The 21,620-nt window shown below is 35.4% G+C and overlaps 3 protein-coding genes and 1 long non-coding RNA gene across 4 annotated transcripts; 2 read left to right on the top strand and 2 right to left on the bottom strand.

Annotated features, from left to right (window-relative positions):
- The first annotated feature begins 1,223 nt into the window (after positions 1 to 1,223).
- On the top strand, positions 1,224 to 4,537 carry LOC111437270 (auxin-responsive protein IAA13-like). Its single transcript, XM_023075161.1, has 4 exons — positions 1,224 to 1,814; positions 3,211 to 3,545; positions 3,939 to 4,062; positions 4,235 to 4,537. The coding sequence occupies exons 1-4, from the start codon at positions 1,504 to 1,506 to the stop codon at positions 4,302 to 4,304; spliced, it is 840 nt and encodes a 279-aa protein (XP_022930929.1). The 5' UTR covers positions 1,224 to 1,503; the 3' UTR covers positions 4,305 to 4,537.
- A 243-nt stretch (positions 4,538 to 4,780) lies between these two features.
- LOC111437267 (MDIS1-interacting receptor like kinase 1) lies at positions 4,781 to 8,597 on the bottom strand. The gene is made up of 2 exons (XM_023075157.1): positions 5,511 to 8,597; positions 4,781 to 5,427 (listed from the first exon to the last, which is right to left on the bottom strand). Exons 1-2 carry the CDS (start codon positions 8,182 to 8,184, stop codon positions 5,012 to 5,014), a joined length of 3,090 nt encoding a protein of 1,029 aa, XP_022930925.1. The 5' UTR covers positions 8,185 to 8,597; the 3' UTR covers positions 4,781 to 5,011.
- A 3,554-nt stretch (positions 8,598 to 12,151) lies between these two features.
- On the bottom strand, positions 12,152 to 15,007 carry LOC111437268 (subtilisin-like protease SBT1.2). Its single transcript, XM_023075158.1, has one exon. The coding sequence runs from the start codon at positions 14,633 to 14,635 to the stop codon at positions 12,323 to 12,325; it is 2,313 nt and encodes a 770-aa protein (XP_022930926.1). The 5' UTR covers positions 14,636 to 15,007; the 3' UTR covers positions 12,152 to 12,322.
- Positions 15,008 to 16,196: 1,189 nt separating this feature from the next.
- LOC111437272 lies at positions 16,197 to 18,554 on the top strand. Its single transcript, XR_002709422.1, has 2 exons — positions 16,197 to 16,320; positions 18,238 to 18,554. It is a non-coding gene; the product is annotated as an uncharacterized LOC111437272 (long non-coding RNA).
- The last annotated feature ends 3,066 nt before the right edge of the window (positions 18,555 to 21,620 follow it).

Here is a 21,620-nt window from a genome sequence, read left to right as displayed (position 1 = left end):
GTAAAAACTCATAATCAAGTTTTACCTATAAAAGAAAAAAAGAAGCCTAACATCATTAAAAATAAATTAAATAAATTCAAATTATTTTCGTGGCTTAATTATGGATTAAAAGATTTAATATTTAAGAACATTAATAAAATAACTTACATTTAGTATGCTCAATTAGATAAGGGTGATAATAACTTAAACTCATTGAATTTAGTTGATTGATCCTAAAGATTTAGTGGCTCATTAAAATAATTATTAACCTGTTTAAAACATGAATCACGTTATAAGGTTATATTTTATCTAGACAAAGATGATTATGCGAACCTATTCTGACATTTTTGACTTTATGAGCCTAATTTTTTGGTTCATGGTAAATAAATAAAATTATTATTATTATTGTAATTATTAATTAGGAGTGGGTGAGATATGTACTATTAGGCACTACTATAAACAAAATAATGTTGAAATTAAAATCACACATCTTATATATTAGTTGGGTTATAGTTTAGTTAGAAACATATCTTCACACGAGGCAACAATCCGATTCTCCGATGGCTGGTGGGGCCCGCGGAAGTTATGTGGGTCCTACACGGTTCAACTTCCGACGTGTATAGCATTGTGATGAGGTGGGCCCCACCTTGTCGGGCTCACTTTTAGAAACAGCTGAATGCGGGCCCCCAGTTCATTTCCTTCAAGTGCTTTCTTTGTATCGTTATCGTATTCATGTTTCTCGTAAAATATCGTCAATTTATCATTTTCATATAGCTTTGGGCTCAATCTTTTGGACCACAATTTTATTACAATTACTTAAAAAAAAATAATTATTATAGTTAAAATATTTATTTAAGTTAATTAAATTATGCTTGTTATGAATTTGAGCATTCGTTCAATTTTATTACCTAATAGGTCAATTAATTTTTAAGAAGTTTATTTTTTTATCATTTATTTAGAGACGAAATAAAAGAGAGGGAAAAGTTAATGGGCTGGGCTCAAGCCCATTTTAGTAACTTATAAATATCCGTAGCGGAGAAATTCAAAATATCAAGAAAAATAGGGTAAGGCTAAGGCTAAGGGCAGGGCTGAGCCGAGGCAGGAAGAATGAGTATGGAAGAAGACAATGATGGAGATGGAGGCGCACAAACCAGACAGGTGGGTCCAATTCCTCATAAACTCAATCAATGCCGTTGCTTCAATATCAATCTCCATCTTCTTCATCACGCCACCACCATTAAACCTTCCTTCTCTCTCTTCCCCTTTCCTAATCTCTCCCAAACAAATCCTCCTCACCATTCACACGACATTGCTTTTTATTTGCTCGTTATTGTTAGTTGTTGTTGTTGACGTTGATTTTTTCATTTCCTTTCACTTCAAGACTTCGTTTCTGATCAACCCACTCCCTCCTTAAATCCCCCTTACCTCTGCTTCAATTTCTTCGTCTTCCTCTCTCATTACGGTTTAATCTAGTAATTTTCTGTGCTTTTTCAACGAGGAGCTGCTGTAATTTCTGAAGAATTTATGTCGACTGTTTCCAGAGATGAAAGCGTGGTGTTGTCTTCGGAAGACGAGTCTCCGGATGAATCTGAGATCGAATTGGGGCTAGGGCTCAGCCTCGGCGTTCGTGATTCGGCACACAAGATTCAGAAAGTTGCGATGCTTCAATTTGGGAAAATTTTAACGGCTGAGGATTTTCCTGCGTCGATCTCCTCTCACTCGTCTATGTCTTCGTCGAGCTCATCTGTTTGTTCCTCGTCGTGGCCTTGTGGATTCAGTGTCACTAATCGCTCGAAGATAAATTCTGATTCTGCAGCAACTACTAATGGCGGGAGGTATTGATTACTAATTCTTGCTGATGCCGAGGGATTTAGTGCGTAGTTGATTCGACCTTTTCTATGGTTTAACCAATTTTGTGAAGCATACGAATTTAATTTCTCTGATCGATCACTACTAGTTTTAGATTTGTCTATTAACACAGTTCTAACGCGATTTAATTACGGTCTCAATGGGTGATTATTGCCAATCGGACTTTCAAGTTTTTTTTTTGACTTTTGTGGCTCTCTTTCCGTCTTGTAACGGTCTATTATTACTCCCGTAGCTGTGAATTTGCATGTGTTTCTCTGGTTCTGCTTTTCAGTACACTATTGATTCGAATCTCTGAATATTTATTTTGATGAATCTGATACTGACAGATATGTTAGCTCTTGCTTCCTTTTATGGTTCCTCTGGTTCCCTCTTCCCCATCCCGAAAGCAAAACAGTAAGCTGAATATAGATAGGGAATCATTTTAAACATTTTCGGATTGACTTACTGCCGTACTTCATCTAATTAATATGATACGGCTGTGAATAAACTGAAAACTGGCCTTTGCTAGACTTCAAAGGATGAGATGCCCTGATATGATTAGACGGCACAGCCCTTTCAAATGTCTTTCTAATACTTGTCAAGTCGTCATGGTAATTTATTTGGTAGAACTTCAAGTTAACATTCAATAGGAGCGTAATTGCTACCTCATAACCTAAGAATTAGACTCATACATGTGAGATCACACATCGGTTAGAGAAGAGAGCAAAACACTTTTTACAAAGGTGTTGAAAACTCTCTCTAGCAGACTCGTTTTAAAACCTTGAGGGGAAACTCGAAAGGGAAAGCCCAAACAAGACAATATTTGCTAGCGGCGGACTTGAGCCGTTACAAATGGTATCAGAGTCAGGCACCGAACGGTGTTCCAGTAAGAACGTTGGCCCCCAAGGAGTAGAACGAACCATTCTTTATCAGGGTGTGTAAACCTCCATAGCAAACGTGTTTTAAAACCTTGAGGGGAAACTTTCTGGGAAAGTCCGGGAAAGTCCAAAGAGGACGCTTGCGTTGGGCTTTGACTGTTACAATCGACTCAAAAGAAAGTTCAAAACCCTTCAATTATCTTCATTTACCAGACATCAGAAAGTTAGGATTGGTTTGAGGCAATAAAGAAGGACGCATCAAATTTTTATTTTTCTGCCTCTTCTATGATCTCTGCGGCATTAACACCCTGCCAAACAAGAAGGATGAATGTGGAAAAGCTCGAACAGCTCCCATTGTAGCTTACAGGCCTTAGGGTCCGGATAAAACAAAAGACACTCTTCTTTCATTCCTCTTCTTTTTGTTTCCTTATCTGTTCTGGGTACAAATTGATTAAAATTACAATAGTCTTGCCAACAAATGTAATATTTTGATTTATTTTTCCAGAAGTAACCAGGTCGTGGGGTGGCCACCGATCAGAGCTTCTAGGATCAGTACCTTGGCTAACCAGGCAAAACCTCATTCTGTAGAAGGATTCAAGGCAGAAGCTGGCAAGAATAAAAACAAGCATACGGAGGCAGGGACACCTAATGGTGTTGGTGATAAACACAAAGCAAATGAAAAGAGTAGGAATTCCAGAAATTCTTTGTACGTGAAGGTTAATATGGATGGAGTTCTTATTGGAAGAAAGGTTAACCTCAGTGCTTACAGTAGCTACGAAACCTTGGCCCAAAAAGTAGAGAACATGTTCCTTGATCCCACTGCACTAGCTGATTCAACTGGTAATTCCTTTCTCGCCTCTGTAACTTCATGTTTATAAGTGAATTTTGTGTTGATGCTATCGTTTTGTCTGAATGAAATTAAGACAACCTTTTACTTAAAAGATCTTTAGGATTACTTTAAAGCTTCCTAAAGAAGGATAATGTTGAGAATGTCTGAAAGAACGGGTCTCTTCCTGAAGTAAATGCCAGTATTTTTGGATTGGATTCAACCATTTTCTTGAGGTTGGAGAGAAGCTTCTTATTATCAGTTGTGAGGCAAAAATTTCAACTCTTTTGGCAAAAATTTCAACCCTTATTAATTTATTGATGAATATGTGTTGTTCTAGAATCAATTCATGAAGGTAGATATTTTCTGTCTGGTAACCGATAATGACGCCTTTTCATCTGATACAGGATCAAGCATAAAGGAAAATGACATGGTGAGACCCTCCAGACTACTAAATGGACTATCCGAGTACATGCTTACTTACGAGGATCGGGATGGAGATTGGATGCTAGTTGGCGATGTTCCATGGGGGTACACGTCCTTTTCATTCTAATTCTTCTGATGAAATTTATAACACAATCTTCTGAACTAGATACTCTCAGTAACTCCAGTTTCTTGCAACTGTTTTAAGAGGGGTCTTCTATTTGTTTAATTTTTCTTTCGTGTATAAGTAATTTTGATTCTCTTTTGATCATATATCCAGAATGTTTACCAACTCCGTGAAGAGGCTTAGGATAATGAGAGCCGCTGAAGCTAATCAAATTGACAAGTGATCTGCCAGCAGGATTGGAAACTCACCAATTGAAGACGTTTCCTTTTTTCTTTTTTTTTTTTTTAGCACAACACCGATTCTCTGGTAAATTTGCAGCTATGGAGCAGCAAGAGAAAGGATTGGTATTTATATGAGCAAGGCCAATATGTATGGGACTGAGGCAGCCGATATAAGCTTGAAAACTGTGCAAAGGAGAAGAGGGAATAGGCGAAGTATTAAGAAAAGAAAAAAAAATTGACTTTCTTTTTTGGCTTTCTGATCTCGTTCCCCACAATTTGTGTATTTTTGAAGTCACTCACAGCCGTAAAGCCATGCACATTTGCCGATGTGGGAATGTTTATGCTCTAGTTTTCCTCTCCACCAATGGAGATTGGAGAGAAAATGCTGTGGTTATGTGTGTTTTGTAAACAGGTAAAGTTTTGAATTTCAATAAAATAAAATGATTACAATAATATGCTTGTATTGCTTATACATATATAGCTTGAAACTTCAAATATTATTTGTTATACAAGCCTTTCCATTTTCAGTTAATTCTAATGGCAGACATGTAATTTATACTATACATCATCTGCTCTTGTACACACCCAACAAATGAGCCAATCATTACAATTAATTAAGGAAAAGGGAGTAAAAAAGGATTAAAACACAGAGGGTGGGGATTTTTGAAGGCCAATTTTCAGTACAGAAACTCCTCCATTGTTGTTCCTTCTAGAGAAGGCCATTTACTGGGGAGGTGTTGAAAACTGGCTTCTCTTTGTCTTTGTTAGTTCCAAATCCTTCATTGCCATTACTGTTGCTTTTTCTCCTTGGTTTTGCTTCTCCAAGCATTGTTATTATATCTCTCATGGAAGGCCTGTCTTTTGGATGCTTTGCAGTGCAGAGAAGAGCAATTCTAAGCACAAACAGCATTTCTTCTTGAACATGCTTGAAATTTCCCAGATTTGGATCTAATGCTTCTTCTAAACGTCTGTTGTCTCTAACCTTCCTTCTAATCCATTCAACAATGTCCACCGATTCTCCGAACTCAGAATCTAATGGCTTCTTCCCCGTCAACAGCTCCAAAAGAACAACGCCGTAGCTGTAAATGTCGATCTTTTCATCCACCTTTAAAGTGTATCCATATTCTGCAGAATCAACAGAAGTTACAAAACAACTAATCGAATATATTGCTGTATGATCATAGAGTTTAATATCAACCGAAACTTACCGGGGGCAATGTAGCCATACGATCCAGCTACCATTGAAACCGTCTCGTTCTTACGAGCCATCATTCGTGCCAACCCGAAATCAGCTAACCGTGCTTCGAGATTTGAATCGAGAAGTATATTGTTTGGCTTAACGTCGCGATGAATGATGGGTGGGTCGCAATCATGGTGGAGATAAGCTAAACCCTGTGCCACTCCAATTGCTATGTTGTACCTTGAAACCCAGTCTACTAGCAGCCTCCCTGCTTGTTTACCATGCAAGGCTTCTCCAAGGCTTCCATTTTGCATAAACTCGTAGACGATCATTACATCGACATCGTTGTGCATAAACCCGAGTAATCGAACTATGTTCCTGTGCCTTAATTTCCCCAATAAATTCACTTCTCCTACTAGACCTTCACTGCTTCCCATTTCAAGATCTGGTTCTGATCTCCATAGCTTTTTTACAGCCACAGCTGTCTTTATCTGTGGCATTTCAGCTTTATAAACAATCCCAGTTGCTCCCATTCCAATCACATTTGATTCCTTAATGCAAGCCAAAATATCAGTACTTGTGAATCCAAGCCTTTGGAATGCCATCAATCTCCATGGCCAATCTCCGCCACCCATTTCATATCGCCCTTCAAAGCAACTTCCAGTCGAGTACCACCTCTTGTACAATGATCGAACACCGAAAATAGCGATACATATTGCTAAAACAGACGATATTCCGATGACCCAACTGGCGATAATGTGCGCCGAGCGTGAGTTCCTGTGCCCTGATGTGAATGCTGAATTTGGTGAACATGGAGGTAGGACAGCTCCACATAAACCAGCATTGCCCTGAAGATCACTTGGATTGATTGTTCTTAACACACCATTTAATGGCACTGGACCCTCGAGCTTATTGTACGATACATTAAACGATTCAAGCGCGGGAGAGATACCGAAATTATTCGGTATTCTACCTGTAAGAGAGTTGTTGGATAGATCAAGAACCGCCAATGAAGGCATATTTGCAATCTGTTTTGGGATTTCTCCAGTTAACTGATTGTTCCTGAGATTCAGAGCTACCAATCTCTCACATGAAGCAATGCTTTCCGGAATGCTGCCTGTGAAATGGTTTGAAGAGAGATCAAGAACAGATAGTGCAGGACACTCCTGGAACTGGTCTGGGATTTCACCTTCTAAATGATTATCAGAGACTATAAAGGTTTGAAGATTTGGAATGGAAAGAATTGAGGAAGGAAGAGGAGAATGGAGGCTATTTTCAGAGAGATCAATAAAAGAAAGGGATTTAGAAGATGACATATCACTTGGGATGCTACCAATCAGACTATTATTTGCTAATTCTAGCCTTTCAAGCTTCCCAAGCTTCCCAAAACCAACTGGGATTGTACCAGATACAAAATTGTTCTGCATTCGAACACGAACGAGCGATGAACACGACGATAATCCAATTGGAATCGGACCCGAAAAGGCATTGTTGAAAAGGATAAGCTTGGTTAGATTACCCCAATTGCATAACGAAGGAGGAATCGGACCAGAGAATGAATTGGATGAGACATCCAACCAAACCAACTCCGAGTTCTTACCGAGATCGCCCGGTAATGCGCCCGAAAAAGAGTTGTTCCATAGCTCTAGAACCTGTAATTTTGTTAACCCTCCAATCCCTGGAGGTACTTCACCAGACAGCTTGTTACACATTAGATTCAGCAGCTGCAAGTTCTTCAATTCAGTAACCTCAGCAGGGATTTCCCCTGTCAATTTGTTGTCTGAAAGATCAAGAAACACTAATGAAGTAGCATTGCCGATCGACCATGGAATTCGATCCTTGAATTCATTCTTATAAAGGAACAATGTCTCAAGCTGTTTAAGCCTCCCAAGCTCAGCTGGAATGCCACCACCAAGTTTCCCGACAGCCAAATCAAGATACTTCAGATTGGTGAGATTTCCAAATTCTGATGGAATCCCTCCTTCAAACTTATTGTATCCAATAATAACCGTCTCTAACGACGACATCTGACCGATCTCAGCCGGGATTCGACCGGTGAGACTGTTCCCAGAAAGTCCAAGAAATTTCAACTTCTGCAAGTTCTTGAAAGATACAGGAATTGACCCTTCGAAAAAACTCCCTCGGAGATCCAAAATCTCCAGCTGAGTTGCATTTCCAAGATCTTCAGGGATTAAACCAGAGAAATTGTTGCTTGAGGCATTGAAGTTCTTCAATTCAACCATCTCCCCGAACCCCACCGGAATCTCACCAACAAAAGAGTTTTGACTCACATCAAAACTCATCAAGGAAGTGAGATTTCCAATAGATTTTGGCAAAGAAGAGGAGAATTCATTGCAACTCAAGTCAAGAGAACTGAGTCTTGTTAGTGCAGGCAAGTCGTTCGACAAAATGCCGCTGAGATTCATACGAGAAAGGCTCAGTTTTTCAACTGCTCCATCTGAGTTGCAAGAAACTCCAGTCCAGTTACAGTGCCCTGCAAATTTACCATCTCCATCGCCCAGCTTCCAATCTCTAAGCCACTTCAACGGATCAACAAGCCCTGATTTAAACGAAACCAAAGCCAACGCCTCTTCACTAAACGCAGCAGCAGAACACTCAGTACAAAAACCAATCCAACAGTACAAGAACACACAAACCAAAATCTGGGTTTTCGACTTCATCGTCTTCTTCACCGAACCCATTTCTCAATTTCTCTCAGATTTCCACCATTTTCAGAAACATCACAAAAATTAAGAACATGGGTTTGCCTCTGCATGTAACTCAGTGACAGAAAGAGAGAGAGAGAGAGACAGTGAGCTCTTTGGTGATAGTGGGAAGAAAGAAGTTGGTTAAGAAATGCTCTGTTCTTTAAATATATAAATGGCGGAATCGGCTAAGGAAATGAAAATTTTGATGTGGTTGTGAAGAAGGAGGAGGCATCGGGAAATGCAACAGCTGTTAATCTGCAAACAATGACGAAGGAGGGTTTGGATTTATTTGGAAGTTTCTCCGACATTAAACGTGGAAGAGAATTATGTGCTCTCTGTTACTGCTACTGCTAAATTATTGCTCCTCCTCCTCCTCCTCCTGTTTCTATGAACACGATAGTCAACTTGGTGTATGTGACTCATCAAAATGTGATTCTGCTTTAATTTTGCACCCTTTTTTCACCCATATTTTATATCCCACCTCCCTTATTTCTGGCATTACAAATCACAATATCCATCCATCCATCCCATGCCATGATAATATAATTATTTTATTTTTAACGTTAACTTTTCAATACTTTCACAGTTGTAGGTTATGTGGATAATTTATTGAAAGTATAGACACTGAATTTGAACCCTTTGCCATTAATATATAATGTACATTTCGAATAAACTTTTAATTTTTTTATGAAGAAAAAATGTTGAAATTAATTCAACTACACTTAAGTTGATTTCAGAATTTTTTTAGTTTCTTAGTTTTATCAACAAAAAAAATTATATTATTGGAATATATATATAATTGAGATAACTTCAATCTTACATTTCTCAACATTACATTATGATTGTTGTTGATATTGTGTAAGAGCTTTACTAAAAGAAAAAGAAAAAAGAAAAAGAAAAAGGAAAAGGAAAAGAAAAGGTGTGAATAAATTTATAGTTAAAGCCACTTTGAGAGTTGCTTACATGCTATATCACATAGGTGTGAAATCCAAGACTACATGCTCAAATGATTTGGGCTTTTACTAAATCTCCTTGAAATTCTCAACTTTGGTAATTAAAATTAAAAGGGTAACTTCTACGTATGACAAATATTCATTAAATTGAACCATAGCTTATAATAAATTGATATCAAAATGTTTAATCTATCATGTAAAAATTAAGCAATAAAATATTATCTTTGTAACTTAGGCTATTTGATTGACCAAATCATTACAGGGAATAGGTATATTAATAATTATTTTATTTTTCTACTTTTAAAAATTAAGTCTATAAATATTATTTTTATTAATGTGTTTCTCTACGTTCTTATCTACTTTTTTTTTTTTTAATTTTAAATTTTAGTTAAAAACTCAACGGATATAAAAACAATTATATAAAATAATAAGGGGGGGAAATTCAATTGTTAAAATAAATAACAAAATGAAAAATTAGGCAAAGAAATATAAAGGAAATAATAAAATAAAATAAAATGCAACTTTTTGGTTTCTCCACTCACTTTTATTATAGTTACAATATTATTTTGTAAAGGTAGAGGCGAAATAAATAATGTAATAAACAAACAAAATTTTATTTTTGTAATGTGATAAAGAAACGGTTTAAAAATAAATTAAATGCCAAAACCCACAATTTGATTAAAAGATATTGTTACGAACATGATGATCCACTAATGGATGGATTGAATGGTTAGCCTTGAAACCCACTGAACAAAACCTGGTTGGATGAACAGTTTGATTGAAACCAAGGAATCTTCCCATGTTATAACAAAAACAAAACACCAATATAAGGACAAATGGCCCTTAATAATCTTCATTGTCCCAATTCATATCAGCCACATCCAATTTTTATTGTAGGACACCCCACCCCTAGTTTTGCCCCCCCTTAAATTATAAATTTAGATATAATTTGATAAAATCTCGTAAATAGAAGACTATTAACAAAATTTCATCAACTTTTAACACCATAAAAATTAAAGTCTAAATTTATTGAACTAAAATACCGAGAAAATCAAGTTTGACTGCTTACATTATTATTTTTTTTTATAGAATTTCATCCCTTTCAAAATACCCTCTATCCAAATTTCACCAATTTTAACAAAAAGTTAGGTAAACACCTTTTAAAAACCACTAATTAAGAAAAAGAAAAAAAAAACATGTTTTGCAAAAAGGGAAAGAAAATTAATACATAAAATTGGTCATGAATTTCACTAAAAAGTCAACTATAATATCATTTTTGTATAAATAGTATAAATCACACACCAAATTTATATTTCATAATTCATAAAAAAAAACTTATAATAAGGTATAAATTATAATATTAATTTTAATAAAATTAAAAGTTTAGAGTAAAAATTGATATAGGAAGATTAAAACTAATATCAAATAACAAAAAGTAGGTGACGTAAATATAAAATTATCCCTAAAAATGTTCGTCCAATTATTAACATATCAATTTCATTCAATTTGATGGATTTAACATTTCAAAATGAAATAAATAATAGAAGTGGGGAACAGAACTGGAAAAAAAAAATATTATAAAATATTATAAAAATGAATGCACTATTCCAATCATGGTCTGAGCCCACCAACTGCCATTTTTTATTAGACAACCAATCTCTCTCTCTTTTTGTTTGTTAATCTGCCAAATTTCACATGGCCACATGTGAAGCTTCCCCCAAATTCCTACATAAGAAAAAAAAAAGAGATGGAGAAAGCAGTGAATTAATACATTCATATCCGCTTCTTTATGGCCCCAAAAGCTATGTAAAAACACAAGTACTACGACTACTGTTTAATTGGAACATACCCATGTGAAATACCACCTTCTTTGCTAAATATCTCTTCTCTTATCATTCAATACACACACACACACCATTTTACTATATTTAATTTTTTAAAATATTGGATCAAATTTTTAATTTCTAGTTTGATAATTATTTATCTTTTAATTTTTTTTAAATTAAATATTAAAAAAAATTGGAAAAATGAATTTATAAGAAATGTTGAAAAGCTCGCTATCTAGTTTTTGAATGATTAAATGTACAATATAACGGAATTTAAAATATCTTAATTTTGAGATCCATGACAATGGAGAGAGGGATGAAGTGCTTGCTTCCACATGACTTTGTGCTCACCTCAGACAACCTAACCAAGAGAGAGTAGTGGTTGCACATGTGGCACGTGCATCCGATGTGGAGCCCCATTTGCGTGGGACCCACATTTGCTATTATTTATTAATCTATTTATAAACTTCAATGGATGTTATGTTAAGTCGTTAGGTAAATTGATTTGACAATTCATATGATTTAAGTTTCTGTGTTATATAGATGCTTCATCCAAAAAGACCTCTAGTAATGATGACGTAAAAATGTTTTTTTTAAAATTTGTTTCTTTCAAATTATGTGTGATGTCCCACGTTAGTTGTGGAGGAGAACAAACTACCATTTATAAGGGCGTGGGAACCTTCCCCTAACGCATTTTAAAGCGAGGGAAAGCTTGAAAGGGAAAGCCCAAAGAGGACAATATCAGCTAGCAGTGGATCTGGGTCATTGCATCATGAAATGTTTCCTAATCCACTTTCAAATTGATATATATATATTCCTAATCCACTTTTAATCTCCCATCAATTTGTGAAATGGAAATTATTATAAAAAATTAATTTCAAACTAATCGTGGAAATTAATTTTCAAATTTATTAAAAAACAATTAAAATTATTTAAATTAATTAACGAAAATGATATTTTTAGTTTTATTATTTTTATTTTCTTTTCGATTTAGAGAAAAAAAAAAAGAAAAAAGCAGCCCAATTTGTTCCACTGGCCTGCCTCTGGGCATTGGTCCTGTATAATTGGTTAGACTATGAGTGGCCCAAGCCTCAATGAAGTTGCAATAATGGGTAATTATTAATTTAAATTTTTAATCATATCTTATATTTTGATATTTATATTTTAACAAAAATGCTGAATATATAATTAAATTTCAACCATGGAATGACTGGAAGACAAGTACATCAAACCAGGTCTTGCCTCTATTAGAAGAGGGAGAAATATATAGTAAAAATTTCTAAAGATTATTAAACTAACCTGACCGTGACTCACTATCACTATCAATATCTTTGTGAATCATATTATGCGACTTTAATTCTTCCAAGTCACCACAATTGGGCTTCTAACTTTGTATTTCCCATTCTCCGAATGAACCCATGTCAAATGCCCTTCTGAAGAGCTCACTGTTTTTCCTTCTTTTCCCTTCTCAGACATAAACCATACCTTGTAATTTAAACTTTGGTTAACATATTTGAACACCAAGCGCCGAGGCTTGACTCGAACTTGAACGCCTTTAGGTGCCGTTACTTCCACTGAGTATATGGAATTTGGGCTCCCCACATTCGTCAATCGTCTCGAAACTGCCTTGCTCGTCGTCTTGTGCTTAAAAACGACGGACATGGAAGGATAGTTCAAGCTGAAGCCTTTGTTCATCTGCAAAACCTTATGGCAACTCACATTCATGTGGGTTATGATGAAGATTTCTGAATGAGTGTATCCAAGAGCACAAAGATGAATGACATATTCATATGGCTTTATATCATAAACTAAACCAGGATCAATTGCTTTGGTTGGGTTTATATGACCAGCTCCCATTGCAAAAACGCCAGCTGGTTTGCTGCCATCAAGAATTGGCTTACCATAATGATCAGTAACTTCAGCGGTTGTCATTATGGCTGATTTAATGGCTGCTGGTGTCCATTTTGGATGAGCTGAATGGATTAGAGCCGCAATTCCACTGACATGGGGACAAGCCATGGATGTTCCTGACATGACAGTGAAGTTTGACCTTCTAGAATCTTCTGGAAGGCCAGTTGGACCAAGATTTTGTGGCCAAGCTGCTATAATGTTGACCCCAGGAGCAATTACATCAGGCTTGAGCGTTGAAGGATTTGTGAGGCTTGGTCCTCTTGATGAAAATTGAGCAACAGATGGAGCTCTTGATCTTCCTATCACAGTTCCTCCAAATTGGATTCTGGCTTTTGGATTGCTTGTTGTGTTCATGTAAGCTTTTAACTGATTCGCCTCGGCAAATCCGATCAATGTGGCCGGTAAAACATGAACATCAACCAAGTCTTCCTCTAGATTTATCGCTGTATTTGCAAGGATCATGGCAGCTCCTCCAGATTCCTTCACAATCTGCCCCTTTTCGGATCTGCCATTGACGCCACGGTCGCAGAGCACGATTTTTCCTTCTACTTGTTCTCTTGGAAGAGACCCTTTTAAGCAAAGTTCACCTCCCATTTGTCCTCCAGTCAAGTAAACCACTTCAAGCTCTTTGGTAGCATGCTTGAACTTGTTGCCAGGGTACATTGATTCGCCGTAAATGAATTCCCCATTGCTTAGTCGAACGATAGCCGGGAATCTTCGGTCGAGTGTGCTTGCACCAATGGTGGTGATCCAAGGAGCTACATTGGCAACAGAGCTTTGAATTGGACCATTGTTTCCTGCCGCGCAGTTGACTGAGATGCCATGCTGCATTGCTCGAAAGCTTCCGATGGCAATACTGTCATCGAAAAATGGAAGCGGGAAGCCACCAAGCGAAAGGGAGAGAATGTCGACACCATCCCTTATTGCAGCATCCATGGCTGCTACAATATCAGAGCTATAGCAGCCACTGAACCAGCAAACTTTGTACACCGCAATGTGAGCTCTTGGGGCCATCCCTTGCGCCACGCCAGCTCCATTACCGAACACGCTCGCTTCAGCGACCGAAGCACCCGCAGCTGTAGAAGACGTGTGAGTTCCATGGCCATGGGAATCTCTTGGGGAGACATACTCCTGGTCAACATCAGATGGCGGGGACGAAGCCACATGGTGTCCTTTGATAAAGAACTTGGCGCCAATGAGTTTCTTGTTACAATTTGAGGAGTTAAAATCTTGGCCTTCTTGGCAAGCCCCTCGCCATTTTTGAGGAATTGAGGGCATTCTGGAATCACTAAAGCTTGGACTCTCAGGCCAAACTCCAGTGTCAAGAACCCCAACAATTGCTCCTTCGCCCATTGAGGAATTAAACCAAACACCTTGTGTGCCTAAACTAAGCCCCAAGAACTTAGGAGAATAAGTAGTTTGAATTTCATATTTTCTATCAGCTCTCACAGCCACAACATCAGGCAATTTCTTCAAATACTCAATCTCAGTTTCAGATAACTGAGCTGCAAATCCTTCCATGGCATTAGAATATGAGTAAAGCAATCGAGAAGAAGAGTCTTCTTCAGCAGATAGAGTTTGTTCAAGAAAAGAAAGATGCCATTGACGCTTAGAATAAAAGGGAGAGCTGGTTAATCCCTGTGGATGGAGTTGAATTATGTAAGTTTGAAGAGTGGGAATGTTTGCTTGAACTTGTAGTGAAAGAAAACAGAGGAAAAGGGTTGAAAGAAGAAGCATTTGGGAGTTGAAATCCATAGTTTTCTTCCAAGAACAAGGCACTGATTGTTGGAGATGAGTTCATGATTTTGGATCAAATTTTGATGGGTATTTGAAGGAGGCCAAGAGAATTCAAATCTGGGAAGCGTTTCTGCAATTCTGAGTGTAAAATATGAAACTCGTGAAATATAAGAGCTCTTCATCACGAGGATCCCCCAAATTTGGTCGATGGAGGAGCCGAAGATTTCAGTAATTGCTTGAAGCCTCACGAGAAGTAATGGTGAACGTTGAAGGATTTGAATTCAAAAAGATGTGAATTTTGTTTCCAAAATGAAGGCAAAATGAAGTTTGTAGTAGCAAGGAATATAAGTTTGTGTCATTTAATACCGCACGCTCCAAGATTTTTCTTTATTCGGCTTCGAACTGCCTCCTTCCATTCCCTCCTGTACCTCGTCTCGAATCTTCCTTTTTCCTTTCTCCTAGGTGTTTGATGATCAATCTTAGTGGATAATGTCATTAATTCCTTTAAATTATAGGGTAAACTAAAAGGTAAAAGTTTATTCGTTGACAAAATCCATGGAAAATTGTAACCGTCAAAATCTACCGTTAACAAAAATTATAACGACCCAAGCTCATCACTAGTATTGTCCTCTTTGGTGTTTTCATTCCGAATTTTCGCTCAAGGTTTTAAAACGTATTTGCTAGTGAGAGGTTTCCACACCCTTATAAAAATGCTTGTGTTGGATGATGCAAGTCACTGATTTAAGGAATGATCATAAGTTTATAAACAAATAATACTCTCTTCCATTGGTACGAAGTCTTTTGCGAAGCCCAAAGCAAAGTCAAGAGAGCTTTAAGAATCCCAATGCAAAGCCATGAGAGCTTATGCTCAATATCATACCATTGTGGAGAGTTGTGTTCGTCTAACATGGTATTAGAGCCATGCTCTAAACTTAGTCGTGCCAATAGATTGGTAAATCCTCAAATGTCGAACAAAGGACTCCAAAAGAAAATGAGTCAAGTCTCCTCGAAGGCAGTAAAAAATGACTAAGACTCTAAAGGAGTCGAGTCTCAATTAAGGGGAGACATACTTTATTTGAGGGGAGGTGTTGGATGATGTAAGTCCCACGTCGACTAATTTAGGGAATGATTATGGGTTTATAAACAAAGAATACTCTCTCCATTGGTACGAGGCATTTTGGAGAAACCCAAAGCAGAGTCATGAGAGCTTATGATCAAAGTAGAAAATATTATACCATTGTAGAGAGTCATGTTGATCAAAGTGGAAAACATTATACCATTGTGGAGAGTCATGTTCGTCTAACAGCTTCATTCCCTTCCCCAACCGAGGAGAAAACCTCTCTTTTACCATACATGTTAAAATCTAAATATTCAAATATACTTTCGTGTTTATAATGTATTTGGGCTTCTTTGAGCCCATTAATTTTTAATAGTATGGCCCAGTCCAGACCGTTAGTAAACGGCGCCGTTTACATCCGTGCAAATCAGACGAATTACCGAAATACTTTTTTACCATTTTCTCCTCCGTAAATAAAACGCAACCGGCAACCGTTCCCGTAAAGCTCTATATAAACCAAGAGCGGGAACTTGAAGGAGCCTTGAAGAAGGCGAAATTTGCGCGCGGCTTTTGAGTTTGCTCGACAAGAAATGCGACGAGTCAGTGGTTGGAATTTATCGGTGGCTCACGAATCACAGGCAATCAGGTATGTCGGATGGATAATCTTTCAGAAAACGAAACGATTTCCTCTTTAATCGTTTTCGTGATCTCTTGGTTCCATAGTTCGTAATCACTATACGATTTTGATTCTTCGATGAGGAAATCAAATAGTCTCTTCAGTGGAATATCTTGAATGCTAGGCCTATAGTTTCTTCAATGTCGTTTATTAGTTGACGAGGAATTCAAATAACTCACTAATATTGATAGTGATTGCTACGAGTATGATTCGTCGAGAGGAAACTAAATAGTTTATTAAATAAATGAATCGGTGATTTATCTTTCAGTAAATCAAAGGATTTCTTCTTTAATCGGTAATAAAAGTCGTAATCACCTACGATTTTGATTCGTTGAGGAAATCAAATAGTTTCTACAATTAATTAAGAGTCATGAACGACAGATATTATGATTTCTTTACTGTACGATTTTGACTAGTCGACGAGGAAATCAAACAGTTCTCTTATATAATGATAGTGATTACTAGGTCTAGTAATTTCTTTGCTCTACGATCTTGATTAGTCAAGAGGAAAACAAATAATTTTTATTAAGTAAATGATAGTGACGATACGTCTCTTAGTTTGTAGTCACGGAAGAATTTTGATTAATCGACGAGGAAATCATATTGTTTCTTTACGATTTTGATTAGTCGAGAGGAAAACAAATAGTTTTTATTAAGTAAATGATAGTGATGATACGTCTCTTAGTTTGTAGTCACTGTAGAATTTTGATTAATTGACAAGGAAATCAAATTGTTTCTCTACGATTTTGATTAGTCAAGAGGAAAACAAATAGTGATGTTACTTCTCTTAGTTTGTAGTCACAGTAGAATTTTGATTAATCAACAAGGAAATCAAATTGTTTCTCTACGATTTTGATTAGTCGAGAGGAAAACAAATAGTAATGTGATGTTACTTCTCTTAGTTTGTAGTCACCGTAGAATTTTGATTAATCAACAAGGAAATCAAATTGTTTCTTGAATTAATGGTCACCATTGCTTAGTATCAAATAGTTTCTCAAATGTTTTTCGTTCGTCGACTGGATCACATTAGGTGTTAAAGTTGATCTGTTTGTTTCATTCGTTGTTGACTTGTGTCTCGTTTTAAACTATCTCGATTTGATTTATCTGTCTCGATACAACTGTGTTAACGGTGGTTTCTGTTGATGTGTGAATTGAATGGTTAGAAACAACATTTATCGGTATATATTGGATGTAAATGGATAATCCGGTATACCGTAGCATTGTATTGAGTTTAACGTTTTAATCAATATTTGAAATAACTATATAACAAACTTCTTTTCTGAATCTCATACTTTCTCGTTTCTTTCAAGTTTAAGGTGTATGATTGTAACATTTTCTGATTTAGAGAATATTGCCTTGTTAGAGTACTATTATAAAATGTTTATACCATCGACAATCGATTTGCTTCGGCTGAAGAACTTTGTGATCTGAACTTGGAGTTTGTTGTTACATGCAATTAGGCGCACTCCAATCGTAATATTTCTCTAAAAATCAATTTTCCTTAAATGTTGTAATATGTCATAATAATTTTGTCAACTTTTTAACAATCCTTTATGTGATTGTAGTGTTGGTCATGAAAAAAAAAGTGGAAAAAAAAAAAAACAATCCTCATTTTCAATATTTGGACATCGCACTGTATTAGGTGAAGGATTTCTGTGATTTCACATTAAGGATAAGAACTCATTTTCAGCATTCGTGAGATTTTGGTATTAGAATAAAGTGAAGCGATTCAAGTGGAAAAATGATGCATAATTTCTTCCAATGTGTCGTGTAGTAAAAATCAATTACATTTATTTCCTTGAAACAGCACATCTCTATCCAAGTATTTCTTTATGACGTTGCTCTGGGTGAAGTTAACTTTGTTCAAGCTATTTGGTTTGATGACAGGTACAGGTGCAGTTTGCATCAGTTTTTTTGCTCCTGAAGATTAAATGAAGATTTCGAAGTCCACAAGGTTAGTACCGCACTATTGCTCCCAATTTCTTATTTCGATTCAAAATCGTAAAAAATGATAATTACGTGGAACTCTAGAAGTTTGAGCACTTTGAATCTGATTTGTTTAGTTTAGCTAAACACCATTAATTGCTGACTAGGATAGCTGCTTCGGCGGGAGAAATTTGAAACTTTTATGATTGTTACTGAACTGCTTCGAAGTTTTTCTCTAGCTTATTTGTTATTACTTAATGAAGTGAAAGTGCATTTAATGTTTTCTGCCTCCATAAAAGTAGTTTTACTTTCATAAAAATACCATTCCGGGGACACAGACTTCAGATTAATTTAATGATCCATTATCTGAAACCTTTCACCGAGCATCAAACTCTCCCTACTCAGTGTCTAATGCATTTAGATTGGGGTATCAACTTCGGTTTGTCCTCCCATTTCCTAACTGTTTCCTTCAAGAAAACTAAGCAGACATCTTCTTAATTGTAATTGGGGATTATCCAAGGTACCTCTTCTACTTTTCTGTCATTGGATTTCATAATTTTCCCGTCTTATTTTGCATTCTTAACGTTGAGAAGGTCGTCGGATGCATTCCTTCCAACTATATAGGTTTTCATCTTTCACATACTGGGATCTGGCTGATCTTAGGGCATATGGAGCTATTATAATCTTTCAATGCCTCGTTAAGACCACGATATATATCATCCTATTTGTGGACTTCAATCTTTTAACTGCCTGTAGTCATTCTGCTTATACCATCTGATATCAGGATCTCCAATTCCCAACAACTCAAAATCATAACAGTTTTCTGTCAAACCCATTCAATTTTTACTTCAAAAAATCCTCTTCCTGAAACTCTTGCAATCTCAAGATTCTCAAAGCTGTAAGTCAACTCATCTTTCTGTAGTCGCAGCTTTTTAATGGTTGGTTTCTTCTTGATCAAGCGTAATACAATCGTTCAATTGCGTTACAATCCATTCATAAAAATTTGGCATCTGAAGTATTTACCTTGGACTTCTCTAATTGACATGGGCTCATAATATTGGTATAAAGTACTCTTATTGCCCATTTTTTTAGGCCTATCTATTGCGCTATAGTATATCTTGAGAAACAAACGAAGTGTTTGTCTAAATCATCTCCTCCCATGAACCACACTAGATGTGTCAAATTTAAACTTGCTGCGGTCATCGAATTATCCATCCGTGGGTAATTAACTCGAGCTTCTAGATAGATGCGTCAAATTTTAAGGAATCCAAGTAGCTTTCGTGCCAAGTTCTTCTAGTTGATGTGTGCTGCTGTAACAGTAGGAAAGATCATGAAATTAAAAATTGAACTGTAAACAGATCCATAAAAATTTAAATGGAAATAAAACAATTTAGAACGTGAAAACATTGCAAATGTTTTATGAAAATCTCCAGACATGTAGGTAAAGAATGTAGTTATAAACTACAAATATTATATTGTTCTGTTATCTAATAATTCTTTTTAGAGAATTAAATTATGAATAAATTTTGAAGAAAACACATGCATTTTTAGCCAAATTTCAAAAATTGAAATAAAAATACGTTTGATCACTGTTTGAATTTTTTAAATGAAGTTATACATACAACTTTTACCACCTATTTTTTACAAACGATTTCGCAGTTTAATTCAAATTTTGGATGTTTTTTGGATCCAATTTTTATTTTCAGGATTTGGTTAAGAAATGAAATGTTTTATTAAAATGATAATTATGGTAAAGAAATTATGAGAAAAATATAACTTATAAAAAATAAATCAAATAGTTGCCTGATGGAATTTTAATAACACTCTTTATAGTTTTTTGGATTTTGAATTATGCTAAAATGTGATCCTAAACAAAAAGCTTAGTTTGCAAAAATAAATAATTAAAAGCTTAATTTGCAAGAATAAGAATCAAACGTAATGAGAGTTCAAATGCAAAAATAGTGGTTAAATAAGTCAAAAGGAATAAAAAGAGTACACCCTAGAGTAGGTTGAATAAATTTGGTGATCTAGGGATTGTGCAAGCATTTTTTTTCATTTCATTCTACATGTATATCTATCTACCTTAATATACGAGACAAGTCTTCAAATTTTTACCCCTATACTTGTTGACAACTTCAAAAGCATTTTTCAAATGTTAAAAATTATAATTAGGCATATAACAAAAACAAATGAACTAATGAAGAAACATAATGTGTTAACATTCATTATTTTTATTTGAAAAAAAACTACTTTTAGAGTATAATTCTATAGATTTTAAAATTTATTGACAATTTCAAAAGCATTTTTCAAAATTTAAAATTATAGCAAAAATAGGTATATGAAACAAAAACAAAACCTAAAATGATAATTAAACATGGCACTTAAAGGTGGTGGAGTGTAGAGATAGTAAAATTTTAGATTTTGGAGAGATTACAAATTAAGCCTTTAAAAACATATTGTTTCTAAAAAAAAGAATTGATTTAAACATTTAAAAACATATATATATTTTGAAAAAAATGATTTCAAGTGTTTCTTTTATTCCTAAAATTCGTTTTTAAAAATTTCATGATGAATGCTATAAAAAAGACGGTTTTTTTCTGGGAACTTTTAATATTTAATATTCAATGGTAGAGCTTAAAATAGAGAGAGAGATAGAAGAGATAGGAGTGCTGTTAAAGCGCAAAAAGAGGAGAGAAATTTTGGAAGATACCCATATTGCAGCGATGCATACAATTACGGATGTAGCAGCAAAACACCGAGCATGTCAAAAGTTGCAGTTTCCTCGCACGATAAGAGCAGGAAGCCCCTCATAATTTTATAAAGGAAATTAATAACGAATTTAGCCTAATTTTTTTAATCCAAACACTATCTCTCATTATAACCAAACTCAACTAGTAAGATTCAAATTTATTTAAACCAAACTATTTATTAACATTTTTTTTATCATACATAATTTGTAACACTAAAATAAAAAAGAACATGCATAGAGTTTTAAGAGATTTAGGGGTTTTAGGATTTGAACTAGTTATGATTGTTATCATGGTTATAGTTTTAACTATACATTACATAAACACAATGAAACTTTTTAAAATATATTTAGGGTTTTCATACTTTTTTAAGTATTTTTCATACATTACATCGTTTTTTTCATAAGACTTTATTTCTAAATATTTGGTAAAATTTAGGATATGATTTTTTTTCTATATATTTTTAGTTTTTTTTTAATAACTCTTTTCATGAATATATACATATATATGTTAGCTTGTTACCAATTCTGTCCTATTGATTTATTTAGGTTTTCTGTACATTTTCTTAAAAATTACTTTTTATTAACCAACGGATCT

Source organism: Cucurbita moschata, unplaced genomic scaffold (genome assembly GCF_002738365.1).
Source record: "Cucurbita moschata cultivar Rifu unplaced genomic scaffold, Cmos_1.0 Cmo_Scf00063, whole genome shotgun sequence".
NCBI classification, from domain to species: domain Eukaryota; kingdom Viridiplantae; phylum Streptophyta; class Magnoliopsida; order Cucurbitales; family Cucurbitaceae; genus Cucurbita; species Cucurbita moschata.
The sequence above is the reverse complement of the archived record's forward strand: the minus strand, read 5'-3'. Positions and strand labels throughout refer to the sequence as shown.

Bases quoted from the DNA above. Each gene is read 5' to 3' on its own strand.
- LOC111437270 (XM_023075161.1), top strand. From the start codon at position 1,504: ATGTCGACTGTTTCCAGAGATGAAAGCGTGGTGTTGTCTTCGGAAGAC. The intron at 1,815-3,210 runs GTATTGATTACT...TTATTTTTCCAG, and splicing joins GCAACTACTAATGGCGGGAG to AAGTAACCAGGTCGTGGGGT. The intron at 3,546-3,938 runs GTAATTCCTTTC...CATCTGATACAG, and splicing joins TGCACTAGCTGATTCAACTG to GATCAAGCATAAAGGAAAAT.
- LOC111437267 (XM_023075157.1), bottom strand. From the start codon at position 8,184: ATGGGTTCGGTGAAGAAGACGATGAAGTCGAAAACCCAGATTTTGGTT. The intron at 5,428-5,510 runs GTAAGTTTCGGT...TTGATTCTGCAG, and splicing joins GTATGGCTACATTGCCCCCG to AATATGGATACACTTTAAAG.
- LOC111437268 (XM_023075158.1), bottom strand. From the start codon at position 14,635: ATGGATTTCAACTCCCAAATGCTTCTTCTTTCAACCCTTTTCCTCTGT.